Source organism: Antechinus flavipes, chromosome 6 (genome assembly GCF_016432865.1).
Source record: "Antechinus flavipes isolate AdamAnt ecotype Samford, QLD, Australia chromosome 6, AdamAnt_v2, whole genome shotgun sequence".
NCBI classification, from domain to species: domain Eukaryota; kingdom Metazoa; phylum Chordata; class Mammalia; order Dasyuromorphia; family Dasyuridae; genus Antechinus; species Antechinus flavipes.
Genome location: NC_067403.1, coordinates 252783034 through 252802158, shown reverse-complemented (window position 1 = coordinate 252802158; position 19125 = coordinate 252783034). Strand labels below are relative to the sequence as shown.

At 48.1% G+C, this 19125-nt stretch overlaps 1 protein-coding gene across 1 annotated transcript in view; it reads left to right on the top strand.

Annotated features, from left to right (window-relative positions):
* Window positions 1-66: 66 nt before the first annotated feature.
* The window catches only part of DDB1 (damage specific DNA binding protein 1), a 29518-nt gene continuing 10459 nt past the window's right edge, over window positions 67-19125 (top strand). The window contains exons 1-12 of the mRNA XM_051964196.1: window positions 67-316; window positions 3125-3273; window positions 7830-7946; window positions 8375-8596; window positions 10168-10282; window positions 11791-11888; window positions 12610-12768; window positions 13413-13496; window positions 13760-13876; window positions 16980-17082; window positions 17529-17604; window positions 17692-17800. Coding sequence (XP_051820156.1) covers window positions 256-316; window positions 3125-3273; window positions 7830-7946; window positions 8375-8596; window positions 10168-10282; window positions 11791-11888; window positions 12610-12768; window positions 13413-13496; window positions 13760-13876; window positions 16980-17082; window positions 17529-17604; window positions 17692-17800 — 1410 coding nt within the window. The 5' untranslated portion in view covers window positions 67-255. The remainder of the gene's footprint in view (window positions 317-3124; window positions 3274-7829; window positions 7947-8374; window positions 8597-10167; window positions 10283-11790; window positions 11889-12609; window positions 12769-13412; window positions 13497-13759; window positions 13877-16979; window positions 17083-17528; window positions 17605-17691; window positions 17801-19125) is intronic.

Here is a 19125-nt window from a genome sequence, read left to right as displayed (position 1 = left end):
GAGGGGAGGGCGCCCGTCCCGTGGTGCCCCGCGGCCAGGGCGCTCTAGGCGGCGGCAGCGGCGCGTCTCGGCGGCGGCGGCGGCGGCGGCGGCGGTGGCGGTGTAGGTGCGGAGGCAGTGCGCGGGACCTGCTCGTCTCTCGGCCGTCGCCGTGTCTCTGTCCGTGTCCGCTTCCGCGGCCGCCCGGGCCCCTCGCCCACTCGGCCCCCCGCCCGCTCCGCCCCCGGCCCACCCCGCCCGGGCTCCGGCCTCGACATGTCGTACAACTACGTGGTGACGGCGCAGAAGCCCACGGCCGTCAACGGCTGCGTGACGGGTGAGGGGAGGCCGCGGACCGGGCGGGGGCGGGGGCGGCGTGCCTCCACGTGGGGAAACTGAGGCCCGCCCTGGGGGCTGTGGGGTAACTGAAGCCCGGCAGGGGAAGGGCCGTATGCAACAGGGACTCGTTGGAGAAACAGACCTAGCAAGGGAGGGACCGACCGTGTGCGCCAGAACTTGGGGGGCCTGCGGGGGAAACTGAGGCCCAGCCCAGGAAGGACCATGTGCATCAGGGTCCGGGAGGGCTGCAGGGGAAACTGAGGCCCAGCCCAGGAAGGACCGTGTGCATCAGGATCCGGGAGGGGGGGGGGCTGCGGGGGAAACTGAGGCCCAGCCCAGGAAGGACCATGTGCATCAGGGTCCGGGAGGGCTGCGGGGGAAACTGAGGCCCAGCCCAGGAAGGACCGTGTGCATCAGGGTCCGGGAGGGCTGTGGGGGAAACTGAGGCCCAGCCCAGGAAGGACCATGTGCATCAGGGTCCGGGAGGGCTGCGGGGGAAGCTGAGGCCCAGCCGGGGAGAACTAGAACCTGGGGCCTGCAGAAGGGAAGGGCTGTGCCTTAGAAGCAGGCCCTCAGATTTCCAAGCTGGGTAACGGAGGCCCATTGTCATCCCTTCCAACCCTTAGCGTAACTTCCTCCAATCTGTCTGTCAAGAGTATGAAGCAAGAGGCCTGTTTGCACATCTCTCCGAGGAGGGGCTGGGCTCCAGGTGTCTCAGTCCTGATCCCATGTAGATGAGAACAAAGCTGCCTTCTGGAACTTAATTTCTTAGGGGAATCTCAGCTTGATGATGTGGATTGCGGACCCAGAGGTTCTGGGGGGAGGAGCAGACCCGGCCTCTGCTCTCCAAGGTGGCCCTTGAGCTAAGCCCCCAAGGATGCTCTTTCCAGGGCCTATGGGCCAGAGACAGGGTCAGTTGTTGACTGGCTGATGGACCGGCCCCGTCCTTTTCAGATGAGACCCATTTGGGGAAATGACTTGGGAGGGCAGACAGAGGTAGCTGGAGCCGCTCACTTCCCTCCGTGAGACACGTCCAGGTCCGACAGCCTGGGCCTGAGCCTGAGCACGGGCCGACTCTTGGCCGTGTCCCGTTGGCTGGAAGTCCTCCGGCCCAGGGAAGCCCCAGTCCTCCAGGCGCAGTCCTCTTGGTTTTGGGGGGGGGGGCGGTAACTGTTGGAGATTTCTCCCTCCCCTCAAGCTGAAATTGACCCTCAGCGAGTTTCACTGGTGGCTCTTAGTGGCCCAAAACTCGGGGCCAAGTGGGACAAGTTCAGCTCTTCTTCCCCCTGACAGTCTGACTTCTGGGGAGGAGAGGCCCTGAGCATCGGGCAGCTCCTGGAGTCCCGAGGCCTCAGGTCGGGCTGAAGTGGGACCAGAAAGTCTGCATGTGAGGTCCGGCTTTGACACCCATCTGGCTGACCTCTGGCTTTACCTCAGTGGTGACCCAAGCAGTGTTGGGATTGGTCAGAGGACGGTGATTCTTAACCTGGGCTCCCTGAATTCTGTTTCCTGTGTTTTGATAACTGCTTTAATATAATTTGTATCTTTTCTGTGTACAATGTTTTATTTTACACATTTAAAAACCCTGAGGAGCGGTCCAGTGGTTTCACCGGACGGCCCAAGGGCTTGTGTGGGAAGAATCCCCGGATGCCCCTTCCCGCTCTGATAGTCTGTGAATGCCGAGAGGGAGGGCGGTTTGGGGAAAATGTCTTTGATTTAGAGTTAGTGGACCTTGGTTCAAATGACACCCAGTGTGACCTTTGACTCCGGGGTCAGTTTCTTCACTTGTGAAAGTGAAGGCTTTAAACAAAGGGTTTCTGTTCCCTTTCAGCTCTAGGTTCTCTGAACCCCTGAATCAGCGAGGGGCTCCAAGATTGAGATGAGGTGATAGCACTCGTCAAGAAAAGAGTTCCTTGTCATAGCCCACATAAGGACGTGACGAAGTTCACATTTTAGAGCTGTCTGGGCTTACCTTTTTACCTGATCAAAAACTCCCTTAATAATATCCTCCTGATAGATGATTAGATGGAGCAGCTGTTTATACCGAGCAACAGGTGGCAGGGCTGATCGGGACAACTGAGTTTGGAGGGTAAAGGCTAAACATTGGGTTTGCGCCGTTAGCTAGTCACGTGTGGGCATTTTTTTTAGTAATAACAGTGCAAGTCCACATTGTATAGAAGACACAAATATTGTGGATTGGATCTCCCTGGGCCTAAGACTTTTAATGAGCAAAGTACACTCAAAATGCCCTTCTTCCCTCCTCCCATTACCTATTGCCATGGTACCAAGAAGCTTTGACATGTGGGCTGTTTGAGCTCCCAGGGTACTAGGAAAAGGCCACAAGATGATTGTCCTTTGTCCTAAGTATCCAGACCGCAGTATACATTAATTTGGAGACTAGGTAAAGATTAATGTTGAGAAGGAACAGGTGTGTGTCTGTCTCTCTGTCCCACCCTCCATCTTTCCATCCTTTGGTATTCTGTGTTGATGTGTCCATCTTTTGGTGTTGAGTTAGTGGGCCGATTGGTCTCTCTCTCCCTGGGGCTTTAATTGATCATACAAAGCCATTTTTTTTCTGGTAGATAGGGTACAGTTTTTATGGTTTTGTTTTTTGAAAGATCCTGCTTTTCTCTTTGTAAATATATGGGAATGAAATTGTTTTAAGCATCAAGAAAGGAAATGCCTATGGGAAATTAAAGAAATGCCTGGATGCTCCCAAGTTTTTTGATTTGAGTACTTTGGGAGCCTTTAGGATGCTGCTGAGGAGGACTCGGCCCCTTCTTATTCCTGGTGACAATTCTTTCAGGTCACTTCACTTCTGCCGAAGACTTGAATCTGCTGATTGCCAAAAACACCCGCCTGGAGATCTATGTGGTCACCGCAGAGGGGCTGCGGCCCGTTAAGGAAGTGGGCATGTATGGCAAGATTGCTGTTATGGAGCTTTTCCGTCCCAAGGTAAGTACTGTCTCCAGAGCTCCACACCTTGTATGGCATTGAGCCTGCTTGTTGTTTTCGTTACATTTACTTTGGATCACAATTGGAGAGTGGGACAAAAGCATAAGAAGACTTGGCAAGGAGTTCTCACTTTGAAGGGTAAATTCATATTTGAATGGGATTGGACCTCGGAAAGATTCTCTTAAGAGAAAAGAAGGCCTTTTGGAAATTTTCTTAATTTCTAAAATCTGGATGCCAGATGTCTTTATCCAACCAGTTACTTGTTTTTATGCCTTTTCACTGCTTCCATTAAAGTGCTCTGATAGCTCATCAACGGGAGGAGATGTTCTTGGGTAGCCGAATGCAAACCTTGGAAGGGCCCACCAAGCTAGAAAAACTTTTAGTTAGATAATATCAGGCAGCCAGCCTCTGCTATTGGTGGAAGGAGTGCCTCCCCACAATTAACAAATCACAGATCCTTGAATTGTTCAAGCGGGTTTTCCCCAAAGTGATCTGAGACAGAAAGGAAGCAGAATGCTAAAGTTAGCTTTAAAAAAGAGGTTCCTTCCCTTCTGCTGTTTGTTCATCTTGTGATTTGGAAGTAACTTAAAGATTTCCCTTGAAATATTATTGCTTTCCTTGTTGATTAAACCACTTCCCCTTCTGGTTTATAATTTATAAGGTGCCTTATACCCATCTAATAATGAGGAGTTTGGATTCAGTGATCTCTTAAGATCCTTTTCAGCTTTAAATTTTTGAGACTGTGGCTCCTCCCAGTCTCTCAAGCTGATCAGACAGTTATTCAGAGCATATTTCTAGCTGTATATAAAATTGGAATTAAAAAAAAAAAATCTCCCACTTCTTGTTGGAGAAGGGATGGACTAACCACAGGTTAGGTGTGAAATATTATCAGATATAAGCAATACAACAGACATTTGTTTTCTTTTAATACTATGTGGTTTTTTTTTTCTTTTTACTAGAAAATTTATTTTGTTAGAAGGAAAGTTGAAGATTGGGGCAAGAGTAATGGGTACTAACATTGATGCCAAATAATTAAAAGAACTGATGAAGACACAAGCAGAAAAGTGTTGGTTGATATTGCTATGTTAAATTTAATATAATAAACATGTAAGAGATTTCAAAAGAATAAATAAAATAGAATTGAGACTAGTTATTTCAATAACTAGAGCAATATATGTTGCTTTAATTCTTGAAGGTGTTTGAAGTGAAATAGAGCTCAGGATAACATCTTTAAAATTCACAAATTAGGGTCTTTGGGGTAGTTTTGTGGAAGCAGCACTTTTTAAGGATATGAAGGGTCAGAATGCATAGGCATGGAAGTGGTCGAGTGAGAGGAGGAGAAAAAGGAGGGGAGGATGAACAACATTTGCTTAGAATTCATTTCCTTTCAGCCAGCTTTGAACTGTGTTATAGAACCCACTTTCAAGGAGTTTACAGGCTAATAGAGAAAGGAGAGAAACACAAATAACTGAGATGGAAGGATGAATGAGATCAGTGTTTTAGAGGAGTCCAGCAGAATATTTTGAGAAGGTGGGCAGAAGCCCAGAGAAAACTTCATGTAGGAAGTGTTCTCTGCGTTGGCCTACGAAGGTAAATGGTACAGTGGGGGACCCATTCTAGTCAGAGGGGATGGTGGGAACTAAGGCATAGAGGTGGGAGGGAGGCAGGATGAAAATGAGGGTTTAATTGGTTCTCGGTGTATAAAGGGAATGGTGGGATAAAAGTTTGGAACAGTTGCTGAAACCAGATTGTGAAGGGTCTGGGGAGTGAGATGAGTAAGAGCGTGTTAGGATTGGGAAGATGGCTGTGGCAGTGCTAGGAAGGCTAGATTGGAGGTGTGCCTGGTGGGCAGTGAGGTCCATATAGGAGGGGATGGAGTTATTGCCAGGGCAGCCTTGGCAGGACTTGGCAGTAGATTGGAGATGGTAAAAGACGAACGAGCCCAAGGGGGTGCCGGGGTTATAAGCTTGGATCACTCAAAGCATCCTGCACTGTCAGCAGGAATAGAAAAATTTGAAGAGGTAAGATTGTTAGTTCGTTTTCTAAGTAGTTCATAGTCCCTTCAGGCTTAATGAGTTCAGCCTGGGCTTGTTGAGTTGGAAGTGCCAGAGGACATATTTAGCAGGTAGTTTGGCACGTAGACAGAGAAGGTAAGTGTTGACATAGATTTTGGAACCATCTGCCTAGAAGAATGGCCATTGAAGCCCTGGTGAAGAGGGCCAAGGACAGACTGTCGGGGGCCATCGGTGTTGGAGGAACTGGTAGAAGATTCAGTGACAAAGGAGACTGAGAGTCAGGAAGATTCCCTGGCAGTTGGAAAAGTAAAAGTCTCCCAAAAGACTTGGTGAAGAAGATGATAGGCCCATGGTAGGACTGGATGTCAGGCTGTACACAGAATAAGCTGAGGCAGGACAGCTGCACGATGAGCTGAAGAACCAGAAAGAACATGGTGTGTAAAGAGTTAGTGGGCTCCCCGGGAGTATTTTTTAGGATGGGGAGGTCTGCATACATTTGCCGACTAGGATCCTAGAACACTTATATATCTCCTTTTTTTTTTTTTTTTTTTTAATAACTTTTTATTGATAGAACTCATGCCAGGGTAATTTTTTACAGCATTATCCCTTGCACTCAATTCTGTTCCGATTTTTCCCCTCCCTCCTTCCACCCCCTCCCCCAGATGGCAAGCAGTCCTTTACATGTTGAATAGGTTACAGCATATCCTGGATACAATATACGTGTGCAGAACCGAACAGTTTTCTTGTTGCACAGAGAGAATTGAATTCAGAAGGTATAAATAATCCGGGAAGAAAAACAAAAAATGCAAGCAGTTTATATTCATCTCCCAGTGTTCTTTCTTTGGGTGTAGCTGCTTCTGCCCATCTTTGATCAGCTGAAACTGAGTTAGATCTTCTTTTTGTCGAAGAAATCCACTTCCATCAGAATACAGCCTCAAACAGTATCATTGTTGAGGTATATAATGATCTCCTGGTTCTGCTCATTTCACTTAGCATCAGTTCATGTGTATGTCCTTTTTAAAAAGGAGCAGCAGATGGAAAGAGGCTGCAAGTTTGAGAGGGGGATTGATAGAGCACAGGAAGGGGAGCAGAAGGAGGTCCAGCTGAAGAGGCTCGGTCTGGGAGAGGATCTCCTCTGCCTCCAAGGCTGCAGGGAAGGAGCAGTGCATGTAGATTGTGACTTGGCAAGATTTGGTGCATCAGGAGCAGGAGGAGGAAAGTCTGTGGTCCCAGGCATCTCAGAGGGCAACATCAAGGCCCAATGTACAGTTAAGGGTTGTTAGGTTATTTTTGCTTGAGGGCAGAGGTAAATGATAGGAGCCACCTTGAGAAATAGGGAAAGGTCAAAGGGGATAAGGTATTCCTAAGTGGGAGAGGGGGCAATATTGAAATGGCTGAGTATGGGACCAAACCTCGCACAAGAAAGGAGGAAAGCCAAAACAGGATTGATGACTCAGGAGAACAGAGAGGAATCAAGGAAATGAAGATCACATAGCAAGGATGAAAAACAGATATGGGAAGAGGAAGAGAATGAAGGAGGAGAATAAGAGATATGTACTTAGGGGAGGGAATTTCAGAATTCAGGAGCCTAATAGTGGAGCTGAGGTACCACCCAGTGAGGAACTGAAGTCCATTGGTCTAGAATTTGTAGGAATTCATTGGTAAGTCACTGTCAGGAGAGAGCACTAGAAGGATTGTCATTGTGAATGCTAGCCTTAACAAGGATGCTGGCAGGGGAAGGGTTGAGGGGGGAAATACTGAATATCAGATGCCAAAGTCATGGGAAAAGGTGGATAGTCCTTGGAGATTGCCATGTGATGGCAGCAAATCCATGACTAATGTAATATGGTTAGGTGATTTAAGTTACAATTTCTTTTTTTTTCTTTTTAATAATAGCTTTTTATTTTCAAAATACATGCAAAGATAATTTTCAACATTTACCCTTGCAAAACCTTGTGTTCCAAATTTTTCTCTCTCACTTTACCCTCCCAGATAGCAAGTTATCTAATATATGTTAAACACGTGCAATTCTCCACACTTATCATGCTGCACAAGAACAATCAGATCAAAAAGGGGAAAAAATGAAAAAGAAAACAAAAAACAAGCAAGCATGAGTTACGATTTCCGAGAAAGGGTCTGGAAGTGGAAGTGGGAAGCAAGGATTAGATTGTTTGTAAAACGGGACGTGTGGGAAAGGGAGCAGCCAGTATTGGAGAAAGCTGCCAGAGCTGTGGAGGCCTCAGGGAAAAATTAAGCTGGGCAGCCCCGATGTGAGCATCTTTTGTATGGAAACTGGGGCCACACGGTTATGGGAGACATGATGAGTTTTTAAATTGGTAGGAGAGGTAGGATAAATAGGTACTGTGTGAGGAGTGTGCCCAAGGGAGAAAGCGTGCTGTGGGAAGAGCAGAAGGCCGAGCGAGAGATCGGGCCAAAGGGTGACCCAGGGAGAGGACCTGGAGTCCGCTCCTTCCCCCTCAGTCATCCCTCCTCCTCTCCCCCTCCCCAAGAAACTCTGCTATTGATGCTCTTGGTTCCTAGGGAGAGAGTAAGGACCTGCTCTTTATCTTGACGGCCAAATACAACGCCTGCATCCTGGAGTATAAGCAGAGTGGGGAGAGCATCGACATCATCACCCGAGCTCATGGCAATGTCCAGGTGAGAGGAAGCCACAGATGCCCGGGGGTGCGTCAAAAATCAGGGCTGCTTATCTGTTCGTGAAGAACTTAACTGTGAAATTTGGGGATCGCTGAACCTGGACTAGAGGGAGTTGAACTGGAAAGATTCCTCTGTGGTTGTAGAAACCATGAGACCATCCTGGAGGACACTCTCTGTGGAAATGAGGGTTTGTCTTCCTTCATTTCCTTTCCGTGCCCTTGGGAGTCTGAAGATTGGGGAGCTCATGTCAGTGAACCTCACTCTTGTATTAAAGAGTTGAGCTCTTGATAGAAGTGGGCCTAAGTAAGGGCCCCTGGGCCTCCAGGCCCATTCCTCCCAGGGGAGCCCCAGCTTGTTACTGTTCTATAGCTCCGGCCACAGGGAGTGCTGCCCCCCGCTCAGGTCCATCACTCCTTCTTCCTTTCTAGGATCGCATCGGTCGTCCTTCCGAGACTGGGATCATCGGCATCATTGACCCCGAGTGCCGGATGATCGGCCTGCGCCTGTATGATGGCCTCTTTAAGGTTATCCCCCTGGACCGGGACAACAAAGAATTGAAAGCCTTCAACATTCGTCTGGAGGAGCTCCAGGTCATCGATGTCAAGTTCCTCTACGGTTGCCAGGCCCCCACCATCTGCTTTGTCTACCAGGTAATGACCGGGAGGTTTAGGGAGAAGGCAAGTCTGGAAGGGACCGCTTACTGTAGGATGAGATTCTTGGGTCCTGCCTGGGGAGCTGATCATGCCATGGAGATGAAAAGGGCTTTGCGGGGAGAGCTTCCCTGATCCGGGGGCTGCCCTCCGGAAAGGACATAAGGTGACCCGCTTCTGGCTTCGTTCTCTGAAGAACTTTGCAGAGTATGTTTGTAGCTTGACTGTTAAGAGCTGATCTGGAGGATTGCCTTTGAAAGGAAAGGGAGATCAGCTGGGACAGAGTTCCCATCCAGCGCATTGTTTCCCTTCTGTGAGATTTCACTTAATAGATCACCGGCCGTTTTTCAGATTTGTCCTTTGGGCTGGGACAGGTGGGGGATTCGGGGTTGGCAGCTGGAGGGTGCCATGAAACAGGCTGACCGGCAGGCCGCTTTCCTGGTCCTGTGAAGCACAGTGAGCACAGGGTGAAGTCATTTCTGGAGCATATAGTCAGATTTCTGGTCTGGGTAGGTGGGACATACTCAGATATCTGGATATTTGGGGAGGATCATGTGTGTGAAGATCCTGCTTTGGCTTGTGAGCCTCGGTATCCCTTTATCTTCAGCAGAGCCATAGATCTCTGTGGATTTGGTAACTGGTTGGAATAAAGGTGAACTGGAGTAGGAAAACTTGCCTATATATTCTGGATATATTCATGTTGGATTAGTTCTTAGAAACTGCAATGCGAGTCCTATTCTTCTCTTCGTCCTCCACCTTTCTGAAAGTCAGGCTGTTGGAGTTTGGTTGTCACTGAAGAGGTAGCGATCATTAGTTCAGAGTGCTCCGGGAGGTTCTTGGCACCTCCTTCCCCCCAGAGATAGGCCTTTATATCCCAGATACTCACTTCCAGAACAGGTTGGAGTCGTCATGGAGTCCTGCCTACCCTGTCTTGTGTTAAAGGTTATTTCCGTTAGATTGAGAATTGGCCCCTTTTCTCTTGACTGTAAAGACCTTGAAGTGTTAGTGCTACACTCTGTGAATCCTTAAATTCATGGAACGTAGAGGAGACCTCGGGGCACTAGAAGTTGCCTCCTCCTGGGCTGAGCTCCCATGGGCAGCCAGTCACCTTGAGGGCCTGGAGGTCAGGGGCACGGTTGTACAGTCCCTGGTCCTCCCAGGGCTGACTGGCAGAGGAAGCTGAGGGCAGAGCAGGTTGCCACCGGCATATCCCAGGTGGGAACCGATTCAGGTCAAGGTCTGGGATTCGCTTCTGCGTGCTGTGAACACCGTCACCCAACAGAATGTTGCATAAAAATTGTCCTCTTCCCACCATCTGTCGCGTGGAGGTTGTTGAATAGAGGCTGTGGATTTACTGGCGTTATTTTCAGCAAGGCCCTGCCTGAAGGCACTTGGTGAATTCTTGTTGATTGGCTGCTGTGTGGGGGTCAGCCCTGACTCTCCCAGCGCCACTAGCAGGGACCCCGATGCACCCTACGTCCTCGGCCAGGGGCGTTGCCCCATTTCTTGCTGCTGACCGGCGCCGATCCCCTTCTTCCCCGTGCTTAACGTTCCCCTTTTCCTGAGGCCAGGACCCCCAGGGACGGCATGTCAAGACCTATGAAGTATCTCTTCGAGAGAAGGAATTCAATAAAGGCCCTTGGAAGCAGGAAAATGTGGAGGCGGAAGCTTCAATGGTGATTGCAGGTTGGTTAGATTTGTGGCTTTAAGGAAATCTGCTTTCTCCTTGTTGCGTCTGTCATTTTGCTTGATCTTGTCCCTTACTTGCCTTTGCCCTTTATGGTGTCACTGGAAACAGGTATATGTTATAGCACTTATTATCATTCCCAGTTTGTGTTTTTTTCCCCCCAATTCTCCTCTGCAAGTGTAGGGAAAAGAGATGGCCTGGAGTTAAGAGATCAGCTCTAGATTTTCAGTCTGACCCTTGTAGCTGTGTGACCGCAGGCTAATCACTTCCCCTTTCTAATAGATGAGAGTGATATTGAAGGTACCTGTCATCCTTGGCTCTAAGCACTCTCTTCTGTGGAGATATTAGTAGAGAAGCACCAAAAGCCTCGGGAGAGAAGGAGAGAAGGCCGGTCTGAGAATCCAGAACCCCGAGGCTTTGGCCTTGGCTCTGTGAGACCCTGGGCCCACGAGTGGGAGTGACAGAGAAGTGGTCGAGCTGCCCTGGGAGGGAAGGGCTCCACACCAGATGAAGTCACAGCTCTGGGCTGCTCAAAAAGTTGGGAATTGTCTTACATTTGTAGGTAGATTTGAGTGTGTTAGAACATTATCTTCTTGTTCCTTCCAGGGCCACCCCTTCCTTCCCATCTTTCATCTCGTCTGTGGGGCTGATTTTCCTGGGTGTTTTATGGAAATCATTTGAAAAGTTAGGTGTCATCGACTTTTAGAACTGGAAGGGAACCGAGTTAGATGTTCCTTTGTTGTAGAGATGGGGAAGCTTAAGGCACCCGTACCAGGGTCACATAGCTGGAGGTGGGGAGAGAGCCCGGTCTAGAAGGTCCGGTCAGGTCTAGCTCCCGTTGGATAAGGAGCCATCTTTGTCCTTCTCTGCATGGGCTCGCCACAACAAACGCCATTTTGCAGTCACACCGTTAACCGTTTACTCTATAACCGTCTCTGCTCCAGTCACAGAATCCTGCTGGAGTGTTTGCTGACTGTCCATTTTTAACAAGAATGGTGGTGGTTTGTATGTATCTGCTGCCTCCTGTAACTTTGTTTCTCTGAACACATTTTTGCAGCACTATATTCATTTGAGGTCGGGCTGTACTCCTGCCCTTCGGGCCTGCTGCCTCACGGAGGAGAGGAGGTTTCCTGGAGTTAGAGCTGGAAGCACCTTAGCGTCCCCCTACTCCAGCACATTACCGCTTCCTCATGTTGGTTCCCAGGGAGGATTGAATCAGGAGTAGAGCAGAATGGAACCACTAGGGACAAAGGTTTAAAAACTGCTGTCGCTCAGGAGCGGCTATTCAAGAAGCATTCTCACCCTCACCCACTCTCTCCTTCTGGCTTCTTTAGAGCTTTTCTCGAGAAGCCCCAAGGAGAGAGAGGTTTCCCTGCTGAGGTTGTCCTAGGAGGTACACCCCAGGGAAAGCGCCTCTTGTATTTTCTTTAAATGGGAGGGGCGGTGCTAATCCTTGATCCTGGAAAACCTGAGCCTATTCTAAAGCTTCTTCCTCAATCTTTTGCAGTCCCAGAGCCTTTTGGAGGTGCAATCATTATTGGCCAAGAATCCATCACCTATCACAATGGCGATAAGTACCTGGCCATTGCCCCTCCCATCATTAAGGTGAGATACCTGCTTCCTTTTCCTTTTTTCCAATGGCCTTTCCTTTCTGCTGCTCTGAGATTAGGGCCTAGAGGTAGACAGCCCCTTGTTTTCCACTACAGATACTTTTATAAGGCTCTAGAGATACTTCCGGCTAATCTGCTCTTAAAAACCTTTACCTGGCCAGGTGTACATATAAAAGAACAGTTTGCACTCAGTCACAGTAACATTTATTTCATAAAATAGCTGAGTGTATCGAATAGAAGTTAATATCCTTGGAACTCACACAGAAAGAAAGATCAAAGTTTTGTGTTACTTTTTCAAATAAAGAAAAATCTAACTTCAGTATAGAAGGAAAAAAAAATGACAGTTTTAGTCATTTTTGGTCAGTGAAAATAAAAGCTCTGCTCTTCTACTATTCACTCAATGTGAATACTTAGAGAACTGCTTTCAGTCGTCTCTATGCCATGCAGAAAATAACCATCTCCATCCCCTCTTTCTATGTCTCAGAAGTCACAGAGGGATCTCCATGGTTAACATTGTTCTTATCCCATTCCTTTACCTCACGTGCATTTCCAGGCACCCAGGTCTTTGTTATCATCCAAAGGCATCCTGGGGCTTTCTTGGTTTCTTCTGATAAAATGGTGAGGGCTACCTAGTAAAGGGAGCAGCCTCCTGGGGTTTACTCCCTGGCGTGAGACAGAAGCTGTTTTCCTGATTACTTTTCCTTCTGTGGGGGCAGCAAAGCACAATTGTGTGCCACAATCGAGTAGATCCAAATGGTTCCCGTTACCTGCTCGGAGACATGGAAGGTCGGCTCTTCATGCTGCTGCTGGAGAAAGAGGAGCAGATGGACGGCACGGTGACCCTTAAGGATCTTCGTGTGGAGCTTCTCGGAGAGGTGATGCTCGTCCCCGGCTCTTTGGGGAGTTTCTGTGCTCGGCGGGTTAGCTGCACTGCCGGGCCATCACTTTGTCCGTAGCCTCCCTATCCATCAGGAGCAACTTCGGAGTTGTTCCATTGGAAAGTGAATTTTGGCATTTAAGAAAATCTCAAATCCGTGAGCAATGAGCCTTATTGCATAAAGATGAGGGATGAACAAGAAATGGTGTGTGTGTGTGTGTGTGTGTGTGTGTGTGTTTTGAAAATACTGGGAAATCCCAGGGTCCTAGTGCTGGAGGAAATTCCTGGAAGTGGAACTCTATATTTATTGCAGGAGGGATGGGAACTTAGGGCATGTTGCTGTGGAGCGCTGACTGTGGTGGAAAGGGGTTGTAGCAGCTGGACAGTAGTTTGATGGTAGATCAACCATCAGCAGATAAACTGTAGACTTTATAAGTGGGGAATCAGAATTCAGCAATTTTGAAACCTCGGTTTTAGAGGGCCTTGGGAATCCATTGAAATTGGAAAACTAAGTTTCCTTCTAATTCACCTTGACATGGTCTTGGTCCTCCCAGGGCTGCCCTGGCATATATTCATTTGGAGGGTGGGGGAGACAGCAGTCACTCCCACACAGCGTCTCCTTCAAGTTGAATTTCCTCCTAGACCTCCATTGCCGAATGCTTGACGTACCTGGACAACGGGGTCGTGTTTGTTGGCTCCCGCCTTGGCGACTCTCAGCTTGTAAAGGTAAGAAGCCCTCTTCCTCCTCCTTGTTCCTTGATCTCTCCTCATTCTCACTTTGCCTTCTCGGTGCTGCTTCTCACAAAGAGAAACCAATGGGACCAGTGAGAATTCAGTAAAATTTCAGACTTCTTCATCCTCCCCGTCTCAGTGGTTAGACAGAGCCCAAGAGGCAAGGAAAAAGGAGAAGCTTGGTGCTTCTTGAAGCTTGAGTACGGGGGGTGGCTTTGGCGGGCCATTAAACAAGTACCATGTTTGTTTACTTTCAGCTCAACGTGGACAGCAACGAGCAAGGCTCTTACGTTGTGGCCATGGAAACCTTTACCAATTTGGGTCCCATTGTGGACATGTGTGTGGTGGATCTGGAGAGACAGGGCCAGGGCCAGGTAAGGCTGATGAAGCACTAGAGTTTTTTCTTAATAGATTTTTGCTGTTATCTTTCATTTTTACATTGACTACATTTTCCCCCTTGAATTTCCTCTCCTCTCCAAGAGCCACTTCTTATAACAAAGACTTTAAATGAACAAAAAGAGAAATGAAATGCAGTCAGACAATGAATATATTCCCAAAAATCTCATGTCATTCACAGTGGTTTTTAAAATTTTATTTTATTTTTTAAAAAATAGGGGAAAAAACCCAGAAAAGGAAAACAGAACACAACATTGTCAAGGGCCCAGCAGAACATCAGGGGGTATTCAAAATATATGACAAGGGGCAACTAGTTGGTGTCATGGATAGAGCACCAGCTCTGAATTCAGGAGGACCTGAATTCAAATCTGGCCACAGGTTTCCTGGCTATGTGACCCTGGGCAAATCACTTAACCTCAATTGCCCCAGCAAAACTATATGTATGTATGTGTGTGTGTGTGTATTTATTTATTTTATACAGCATATATGACAATAAATTAACAGTTCAAGAGAGAAGATACACAGGATGTATGCACACACATACAAATACACATTCATCACCCACCCACAGACCCACTCACACATAGACACGTCTATAATACACACATCCATCAGACATACATACTACACATATTAAGCCATATGTAAACATGCACCTAACAGTATAGCTGACATATAATAGAGATTTCTCTTTTGATTGAATCTTTTAAGTTTGACTTAACTCTTCTTTCCTCTCCCTGCTAACTTCTGTGATTCTGCTCCTTAACTTGCCTTGCCATTACTTACCTCCCCCCATCCATGGATCTCTCCCTTATCTTCTCCCTGCATCCTTTGCGGCCACCCATCTCTCCATCCTGATTTCTTTATGGATTTTAGAGGGTACTGTAACTGGGCTGCAGGTAGTGCTGTCTATTTCCCCCACTCCTCCTCTCTCTAATGCCTCAGAATCTATTTGCACCTCATTTGTCCAACATAATGCTATTTTTACCTTTTTCTAGATGGTTTTGCTTTTTAGAGTCTACTCAACTCTTCCAATCTTTCCTTTGAGCTGCCCACTTGCTGATGTCAATCCCATAAACAATTTGTCCATGATCTTTGATATCAGCTCTTATTTGTTAAATCTTTTTTTGAGTCCAGATTTGGTTGAAAGATCTGAAAATCTGCAAGTTCATTGAATGTCCTTTTTTTTTTCTTTCAAGTTATCACAGATAATTTTGCTGGATATGTTTTTGGCTATAGATCTTGTTCTTTTGATTGCCAGTAGATATGACTCCAAGACCTGCGGCCTTTTATTTTGCTGCTGCTAAGTCCTGTACAATTGTCATTGCACCTCCAGTGTTATTTGAATTTTTTTTTCTCGTTTCTTGCAAATTTTTCCTTTTTTGACCTGGGGTTTTTGAAATTTGGCAGTAATATTCCTATATTTTTCCCACAAATGATCTCTGAGGTGGTGAGGGTAGATTTTTTCTATTTCTACTCTTCCCTCATATTTTGCCACTCCCGGACAATTTTCATGGATTATTTCTTTTTTCTTTTCTTTCTTTCTTTTTTTTGGCTGAGGAATTGGGGTTTAATGACTTGTCTAAAGTCTCACAGCTAGGATCATGGATTATTTCTTGCATTACTGTGTTGAGATTCTTTTTTTGGTCACAGTTTTCAGGTAGTTAATTTATTGTTAGATTTTCTCTTTGATTATTCTTGAGATCTGTTGTTTTTCTTATAAGATGTTTCACATTCTGTTCTATTTCTTCATTCTTTATATTGTTTTGTTATGTCTTGGTCTCTTATAGCTTTGCTAGTTTTCCCTGTTCCAGGTCTCATTTTCAAGGAGTTGTTTTCATCTTTAAGACTTTGTATCACCTTTTCTAGTTGGTTACCTTTTTTTCATAATCTTGTTTTTCTCAGGTGGTTTCTGTTTTTTTGTTTTGTTTTGTTTTTTAGTTTTTCCTCAATGCCTCTTCTCTGGGCAGGAAGCCATCTCTTTGGGGTAGAAGAAGCTTTTTTTTTTTTTTTCTTAACTTCAATGTCCTCTTCTGAAGATAAACCCCGGTCTTCCCTATTCCCATAGTAGGTTTTCCAAGTTGGGTTCTTCTTTGCCAGTTCATTTTTATTTTTTTGTTAATGAGAAATATAATTGAGGTAGGGGGATATGCCTCTAGCTTCACTTTAGTTGTCCCTCTGATCTGGGACCCCAAACTAAGAGCTCCCCCTTCCTGCAAATTTGGGTCCCCCTGCTTCTGCACTCCCAGTGTGCTGGTTCCTTCTCCCCCAGGGTTGAGGCCCTACAGCCTAGCCCAGCCTGGCGTTTCTGATCATCCAGAGTTCCCTCAGTCTTCTCAGACTCAAGCCCCTGACTCCTCACAGTCTCTGAGGCTCCAGCCACACCCCGCTCGCCCAGGGGTCCATTTGGTGTTTGTGGGGAGCTAGCCCGAGGTATCTGCACTTCACGTGGGTTAATCCTGGGCTGAGGGGTTTCTTGGGTTGTATCCAGAGTACCCCCATTCTGTTCCAAGACCTTTTAACCTTTCACCAGTCTCTGTCCTATTTGTGGGAAATCTGGGGAGCCTGAAGTTTGCCGGCTACTGCTCCCCCACAGTGTAGCACGCCGTCTCTCACAAGCACAGAAGGTCCGCTTGGTCTTCCTCACTGCAGTCTCTCCGTCATTGTTCCCCATTTGAGTCCTTGGGTGGGTGTCGGCTTCTGGCTCTGCTCACCTTGGATCACTTCCTAGGCACTTGGGGGCCTTTCTGTATTTATCATTGTGATTGTCATTTCCTGTGTCCCAGCAATACACTGTGACAAGGAACACTGCTACAAATAAATATTTTGGCCTAAGTGGAGCCATTCTTTTTTGCAAAACCTTTCAAAGTTGCTGTGATGTTCTCACCTTTTGGGTTCTAAATACTCCTGATGCCCACTGGGGGCCATGCCCTCCAGGCCCTTGCTGCAGGCTTTTGATGGTCTCCTTCACAGGGTGGGCTGGTAGTGCTGCCCGCCCCTTGGCACAATGGCTAGTTTGATTTTGCTGGGTGTTCCTGAAGGCCTCAGTGACGGTCTCTGTGTGTCTGTGTCTGTGTCCAGCTGGTCACATGTTCTGGAGCTTTTAAGGAAGGCTCCTTGCGTATCATCCGAAACGGGATCGGAATCCACGAGCATGCCAGCATCGACCTGCCTGGTATCAAAGGTACAGTGTCCCGTGCCTCGGGGAGGGGGGAGAGGTGGGCACAGGGCGGGCAGGGCCTCGGGACTCTGCCACGGGGAGCGGACTTGGGAGTTGTTTTCAAGTATTTGAGAGATTTTCCCAGAGAAGAGAGGATTCTGGTTTGTCTGGCACACGATGAGTAGGATTAGGGAAGTCCATGTAATGTGTACGTCAGGAGAAGATCCTGCCAGGTGGGATTTCCCAGAGTGGTCGGGAGCGGCCCAAAGTCTCCTGGCTGGAGGCTGTGCCCGGCGGATGTCCCAGGGAGCAGGTGCCCCTTCCACCGAGGCCGGGAGGCGGACGCTGTGGAATTGGCTTGAAGCCAAGTGGGGAGTGTGGGAGTTCGGGGGGACACAGGCTTCCTGGAACTGGGGGCTAGGTTCTCGGGACAGCCTCGTGATAGAGCCTGATCTTCCTCCTCCTCCTAGGCTTATGGCCTCTCAGGTCTGACTCTGGCCGAGAAACCGATGACACCTTGGTGCTGTCCTTTGTGGGCCAGACGAGGTAAGCGTGGTCCCGGTCCTGGGGAGGGGGGGGGGCTGCCTCTCAGAGAGGGCTTCGGGTCAATGTGGGCTCTCCGTCTGTTGGCAGAGTTCTGATGTTGAATGGAGAGGAGGTGGAGGAAACGGAGCTGACGGGGTTTGTGGATGACCAGCAGACTTTCTTCTGTGGGAATGTGGCCCATCAGCAGCTGATCCAGGTAACTACCTGGCCGCGAGTCTGGAGAGGATCGCTATCGCTGGGGATAAGCTTGCAGCTTCTGGGGAGGGCTTTGTCAGTTAGGGCCTACCGTTTGCCGGCTTGTGATCCTAATTGTGAATCTCCTTGGCTTACCTCTGGTAAGCCTGGTACAACGGGGGGAAAGGGGGGCAGCTTCTGACCGGCCCAGGAAACGAGTCACTTCTCCTTCCCCTAAAGATTTTCCAGCCTGTATCCTAAGAGCAGTGGTACAGTCTGTAGGGTTTGCCCCAGCCCCTTTGGCGTGACCGCCTCCCCCCCTCCCCCTGCCTGTCTTTTCCATGATTTATCAGCTTGATGAGAACACAGAGTAAATGGGTTGCTCTTGCGGGGCCTGGTTATTCTGGTCCTGGCCTCCAGGCCTTTCCACATTAATGTTCCAACTCGGTGGAGGTGGAGGCAGCTGGAGGCTCAGGAGCAGCACTTTGGGCCTCGGGAAGACCCGAGTCAGAGCGAGCCGTGAGGCACCCGCTGGGTGATCCTGGGAACTCACTTAACCTCCGTCTGCCTCCGTTTCCTCAGCTATAAGTAGGCTGATCTCAGCTCCTCCCTCGGAATTGTCGTGAGGACACGGCAGTTGGTAAAACCTGTGAAGTGCGTTGTCCGCCCGTATATCCCTGAAGTGCTGGTCATTTCTCTCCCTCTCCCTGGGAGAAGTGCAAGGCGCCTCCTGAGTGGGGAGACCAGGTCTTTGCTGGGCCCAGGCCTTCACCATTCTCCTTCCGCTCGTGCTGCATCTTAGCCAGGCCAAACGACACTTCATCTTTCCTCCTGCGTTTGCGTCACTTTGCTGCAGCAGATCCATTTGGAGCTCTCTTTAATGAGATCAAAGAACTGCAGGGCACTGAGACTGTGGAGAGAAATGGGGAGTTGGAGGAACTTGTTTAACCTGGAGTTATTTAGCCTTGTGTTTTGGGGAAGTTGTAGCGGTTTTCTTGACATATTTGAAGAGCTGTTTTGTAGAAAAGGAATTGGACTCAATACTGAGGGGTTCCAGGGGGAGGCTCTGGGGCCTGTGGAATCAGACCATCAGGCTTCACCTGTGACTTTGGACTAGGAACTTCCCTTGGTCTGAATTTCCTTCTCTCTAAAAGGAGGAGATTGGAGTAAAAAAGGTCTCTGGGGCTGTCAGAAGTCTAGGGTCGATTATCCTGTGCTCCTGGGAAAAAATTCAAAAACTGGAAATTAGTGGATAGAAGCTACAGGAGGGAGGTTTACATTCAATTTTCTGCCAGTTCCTGAACTCTCCAAATGTGAGGGGTTGTTTGTGAGGTTGTTCCCTGGAGC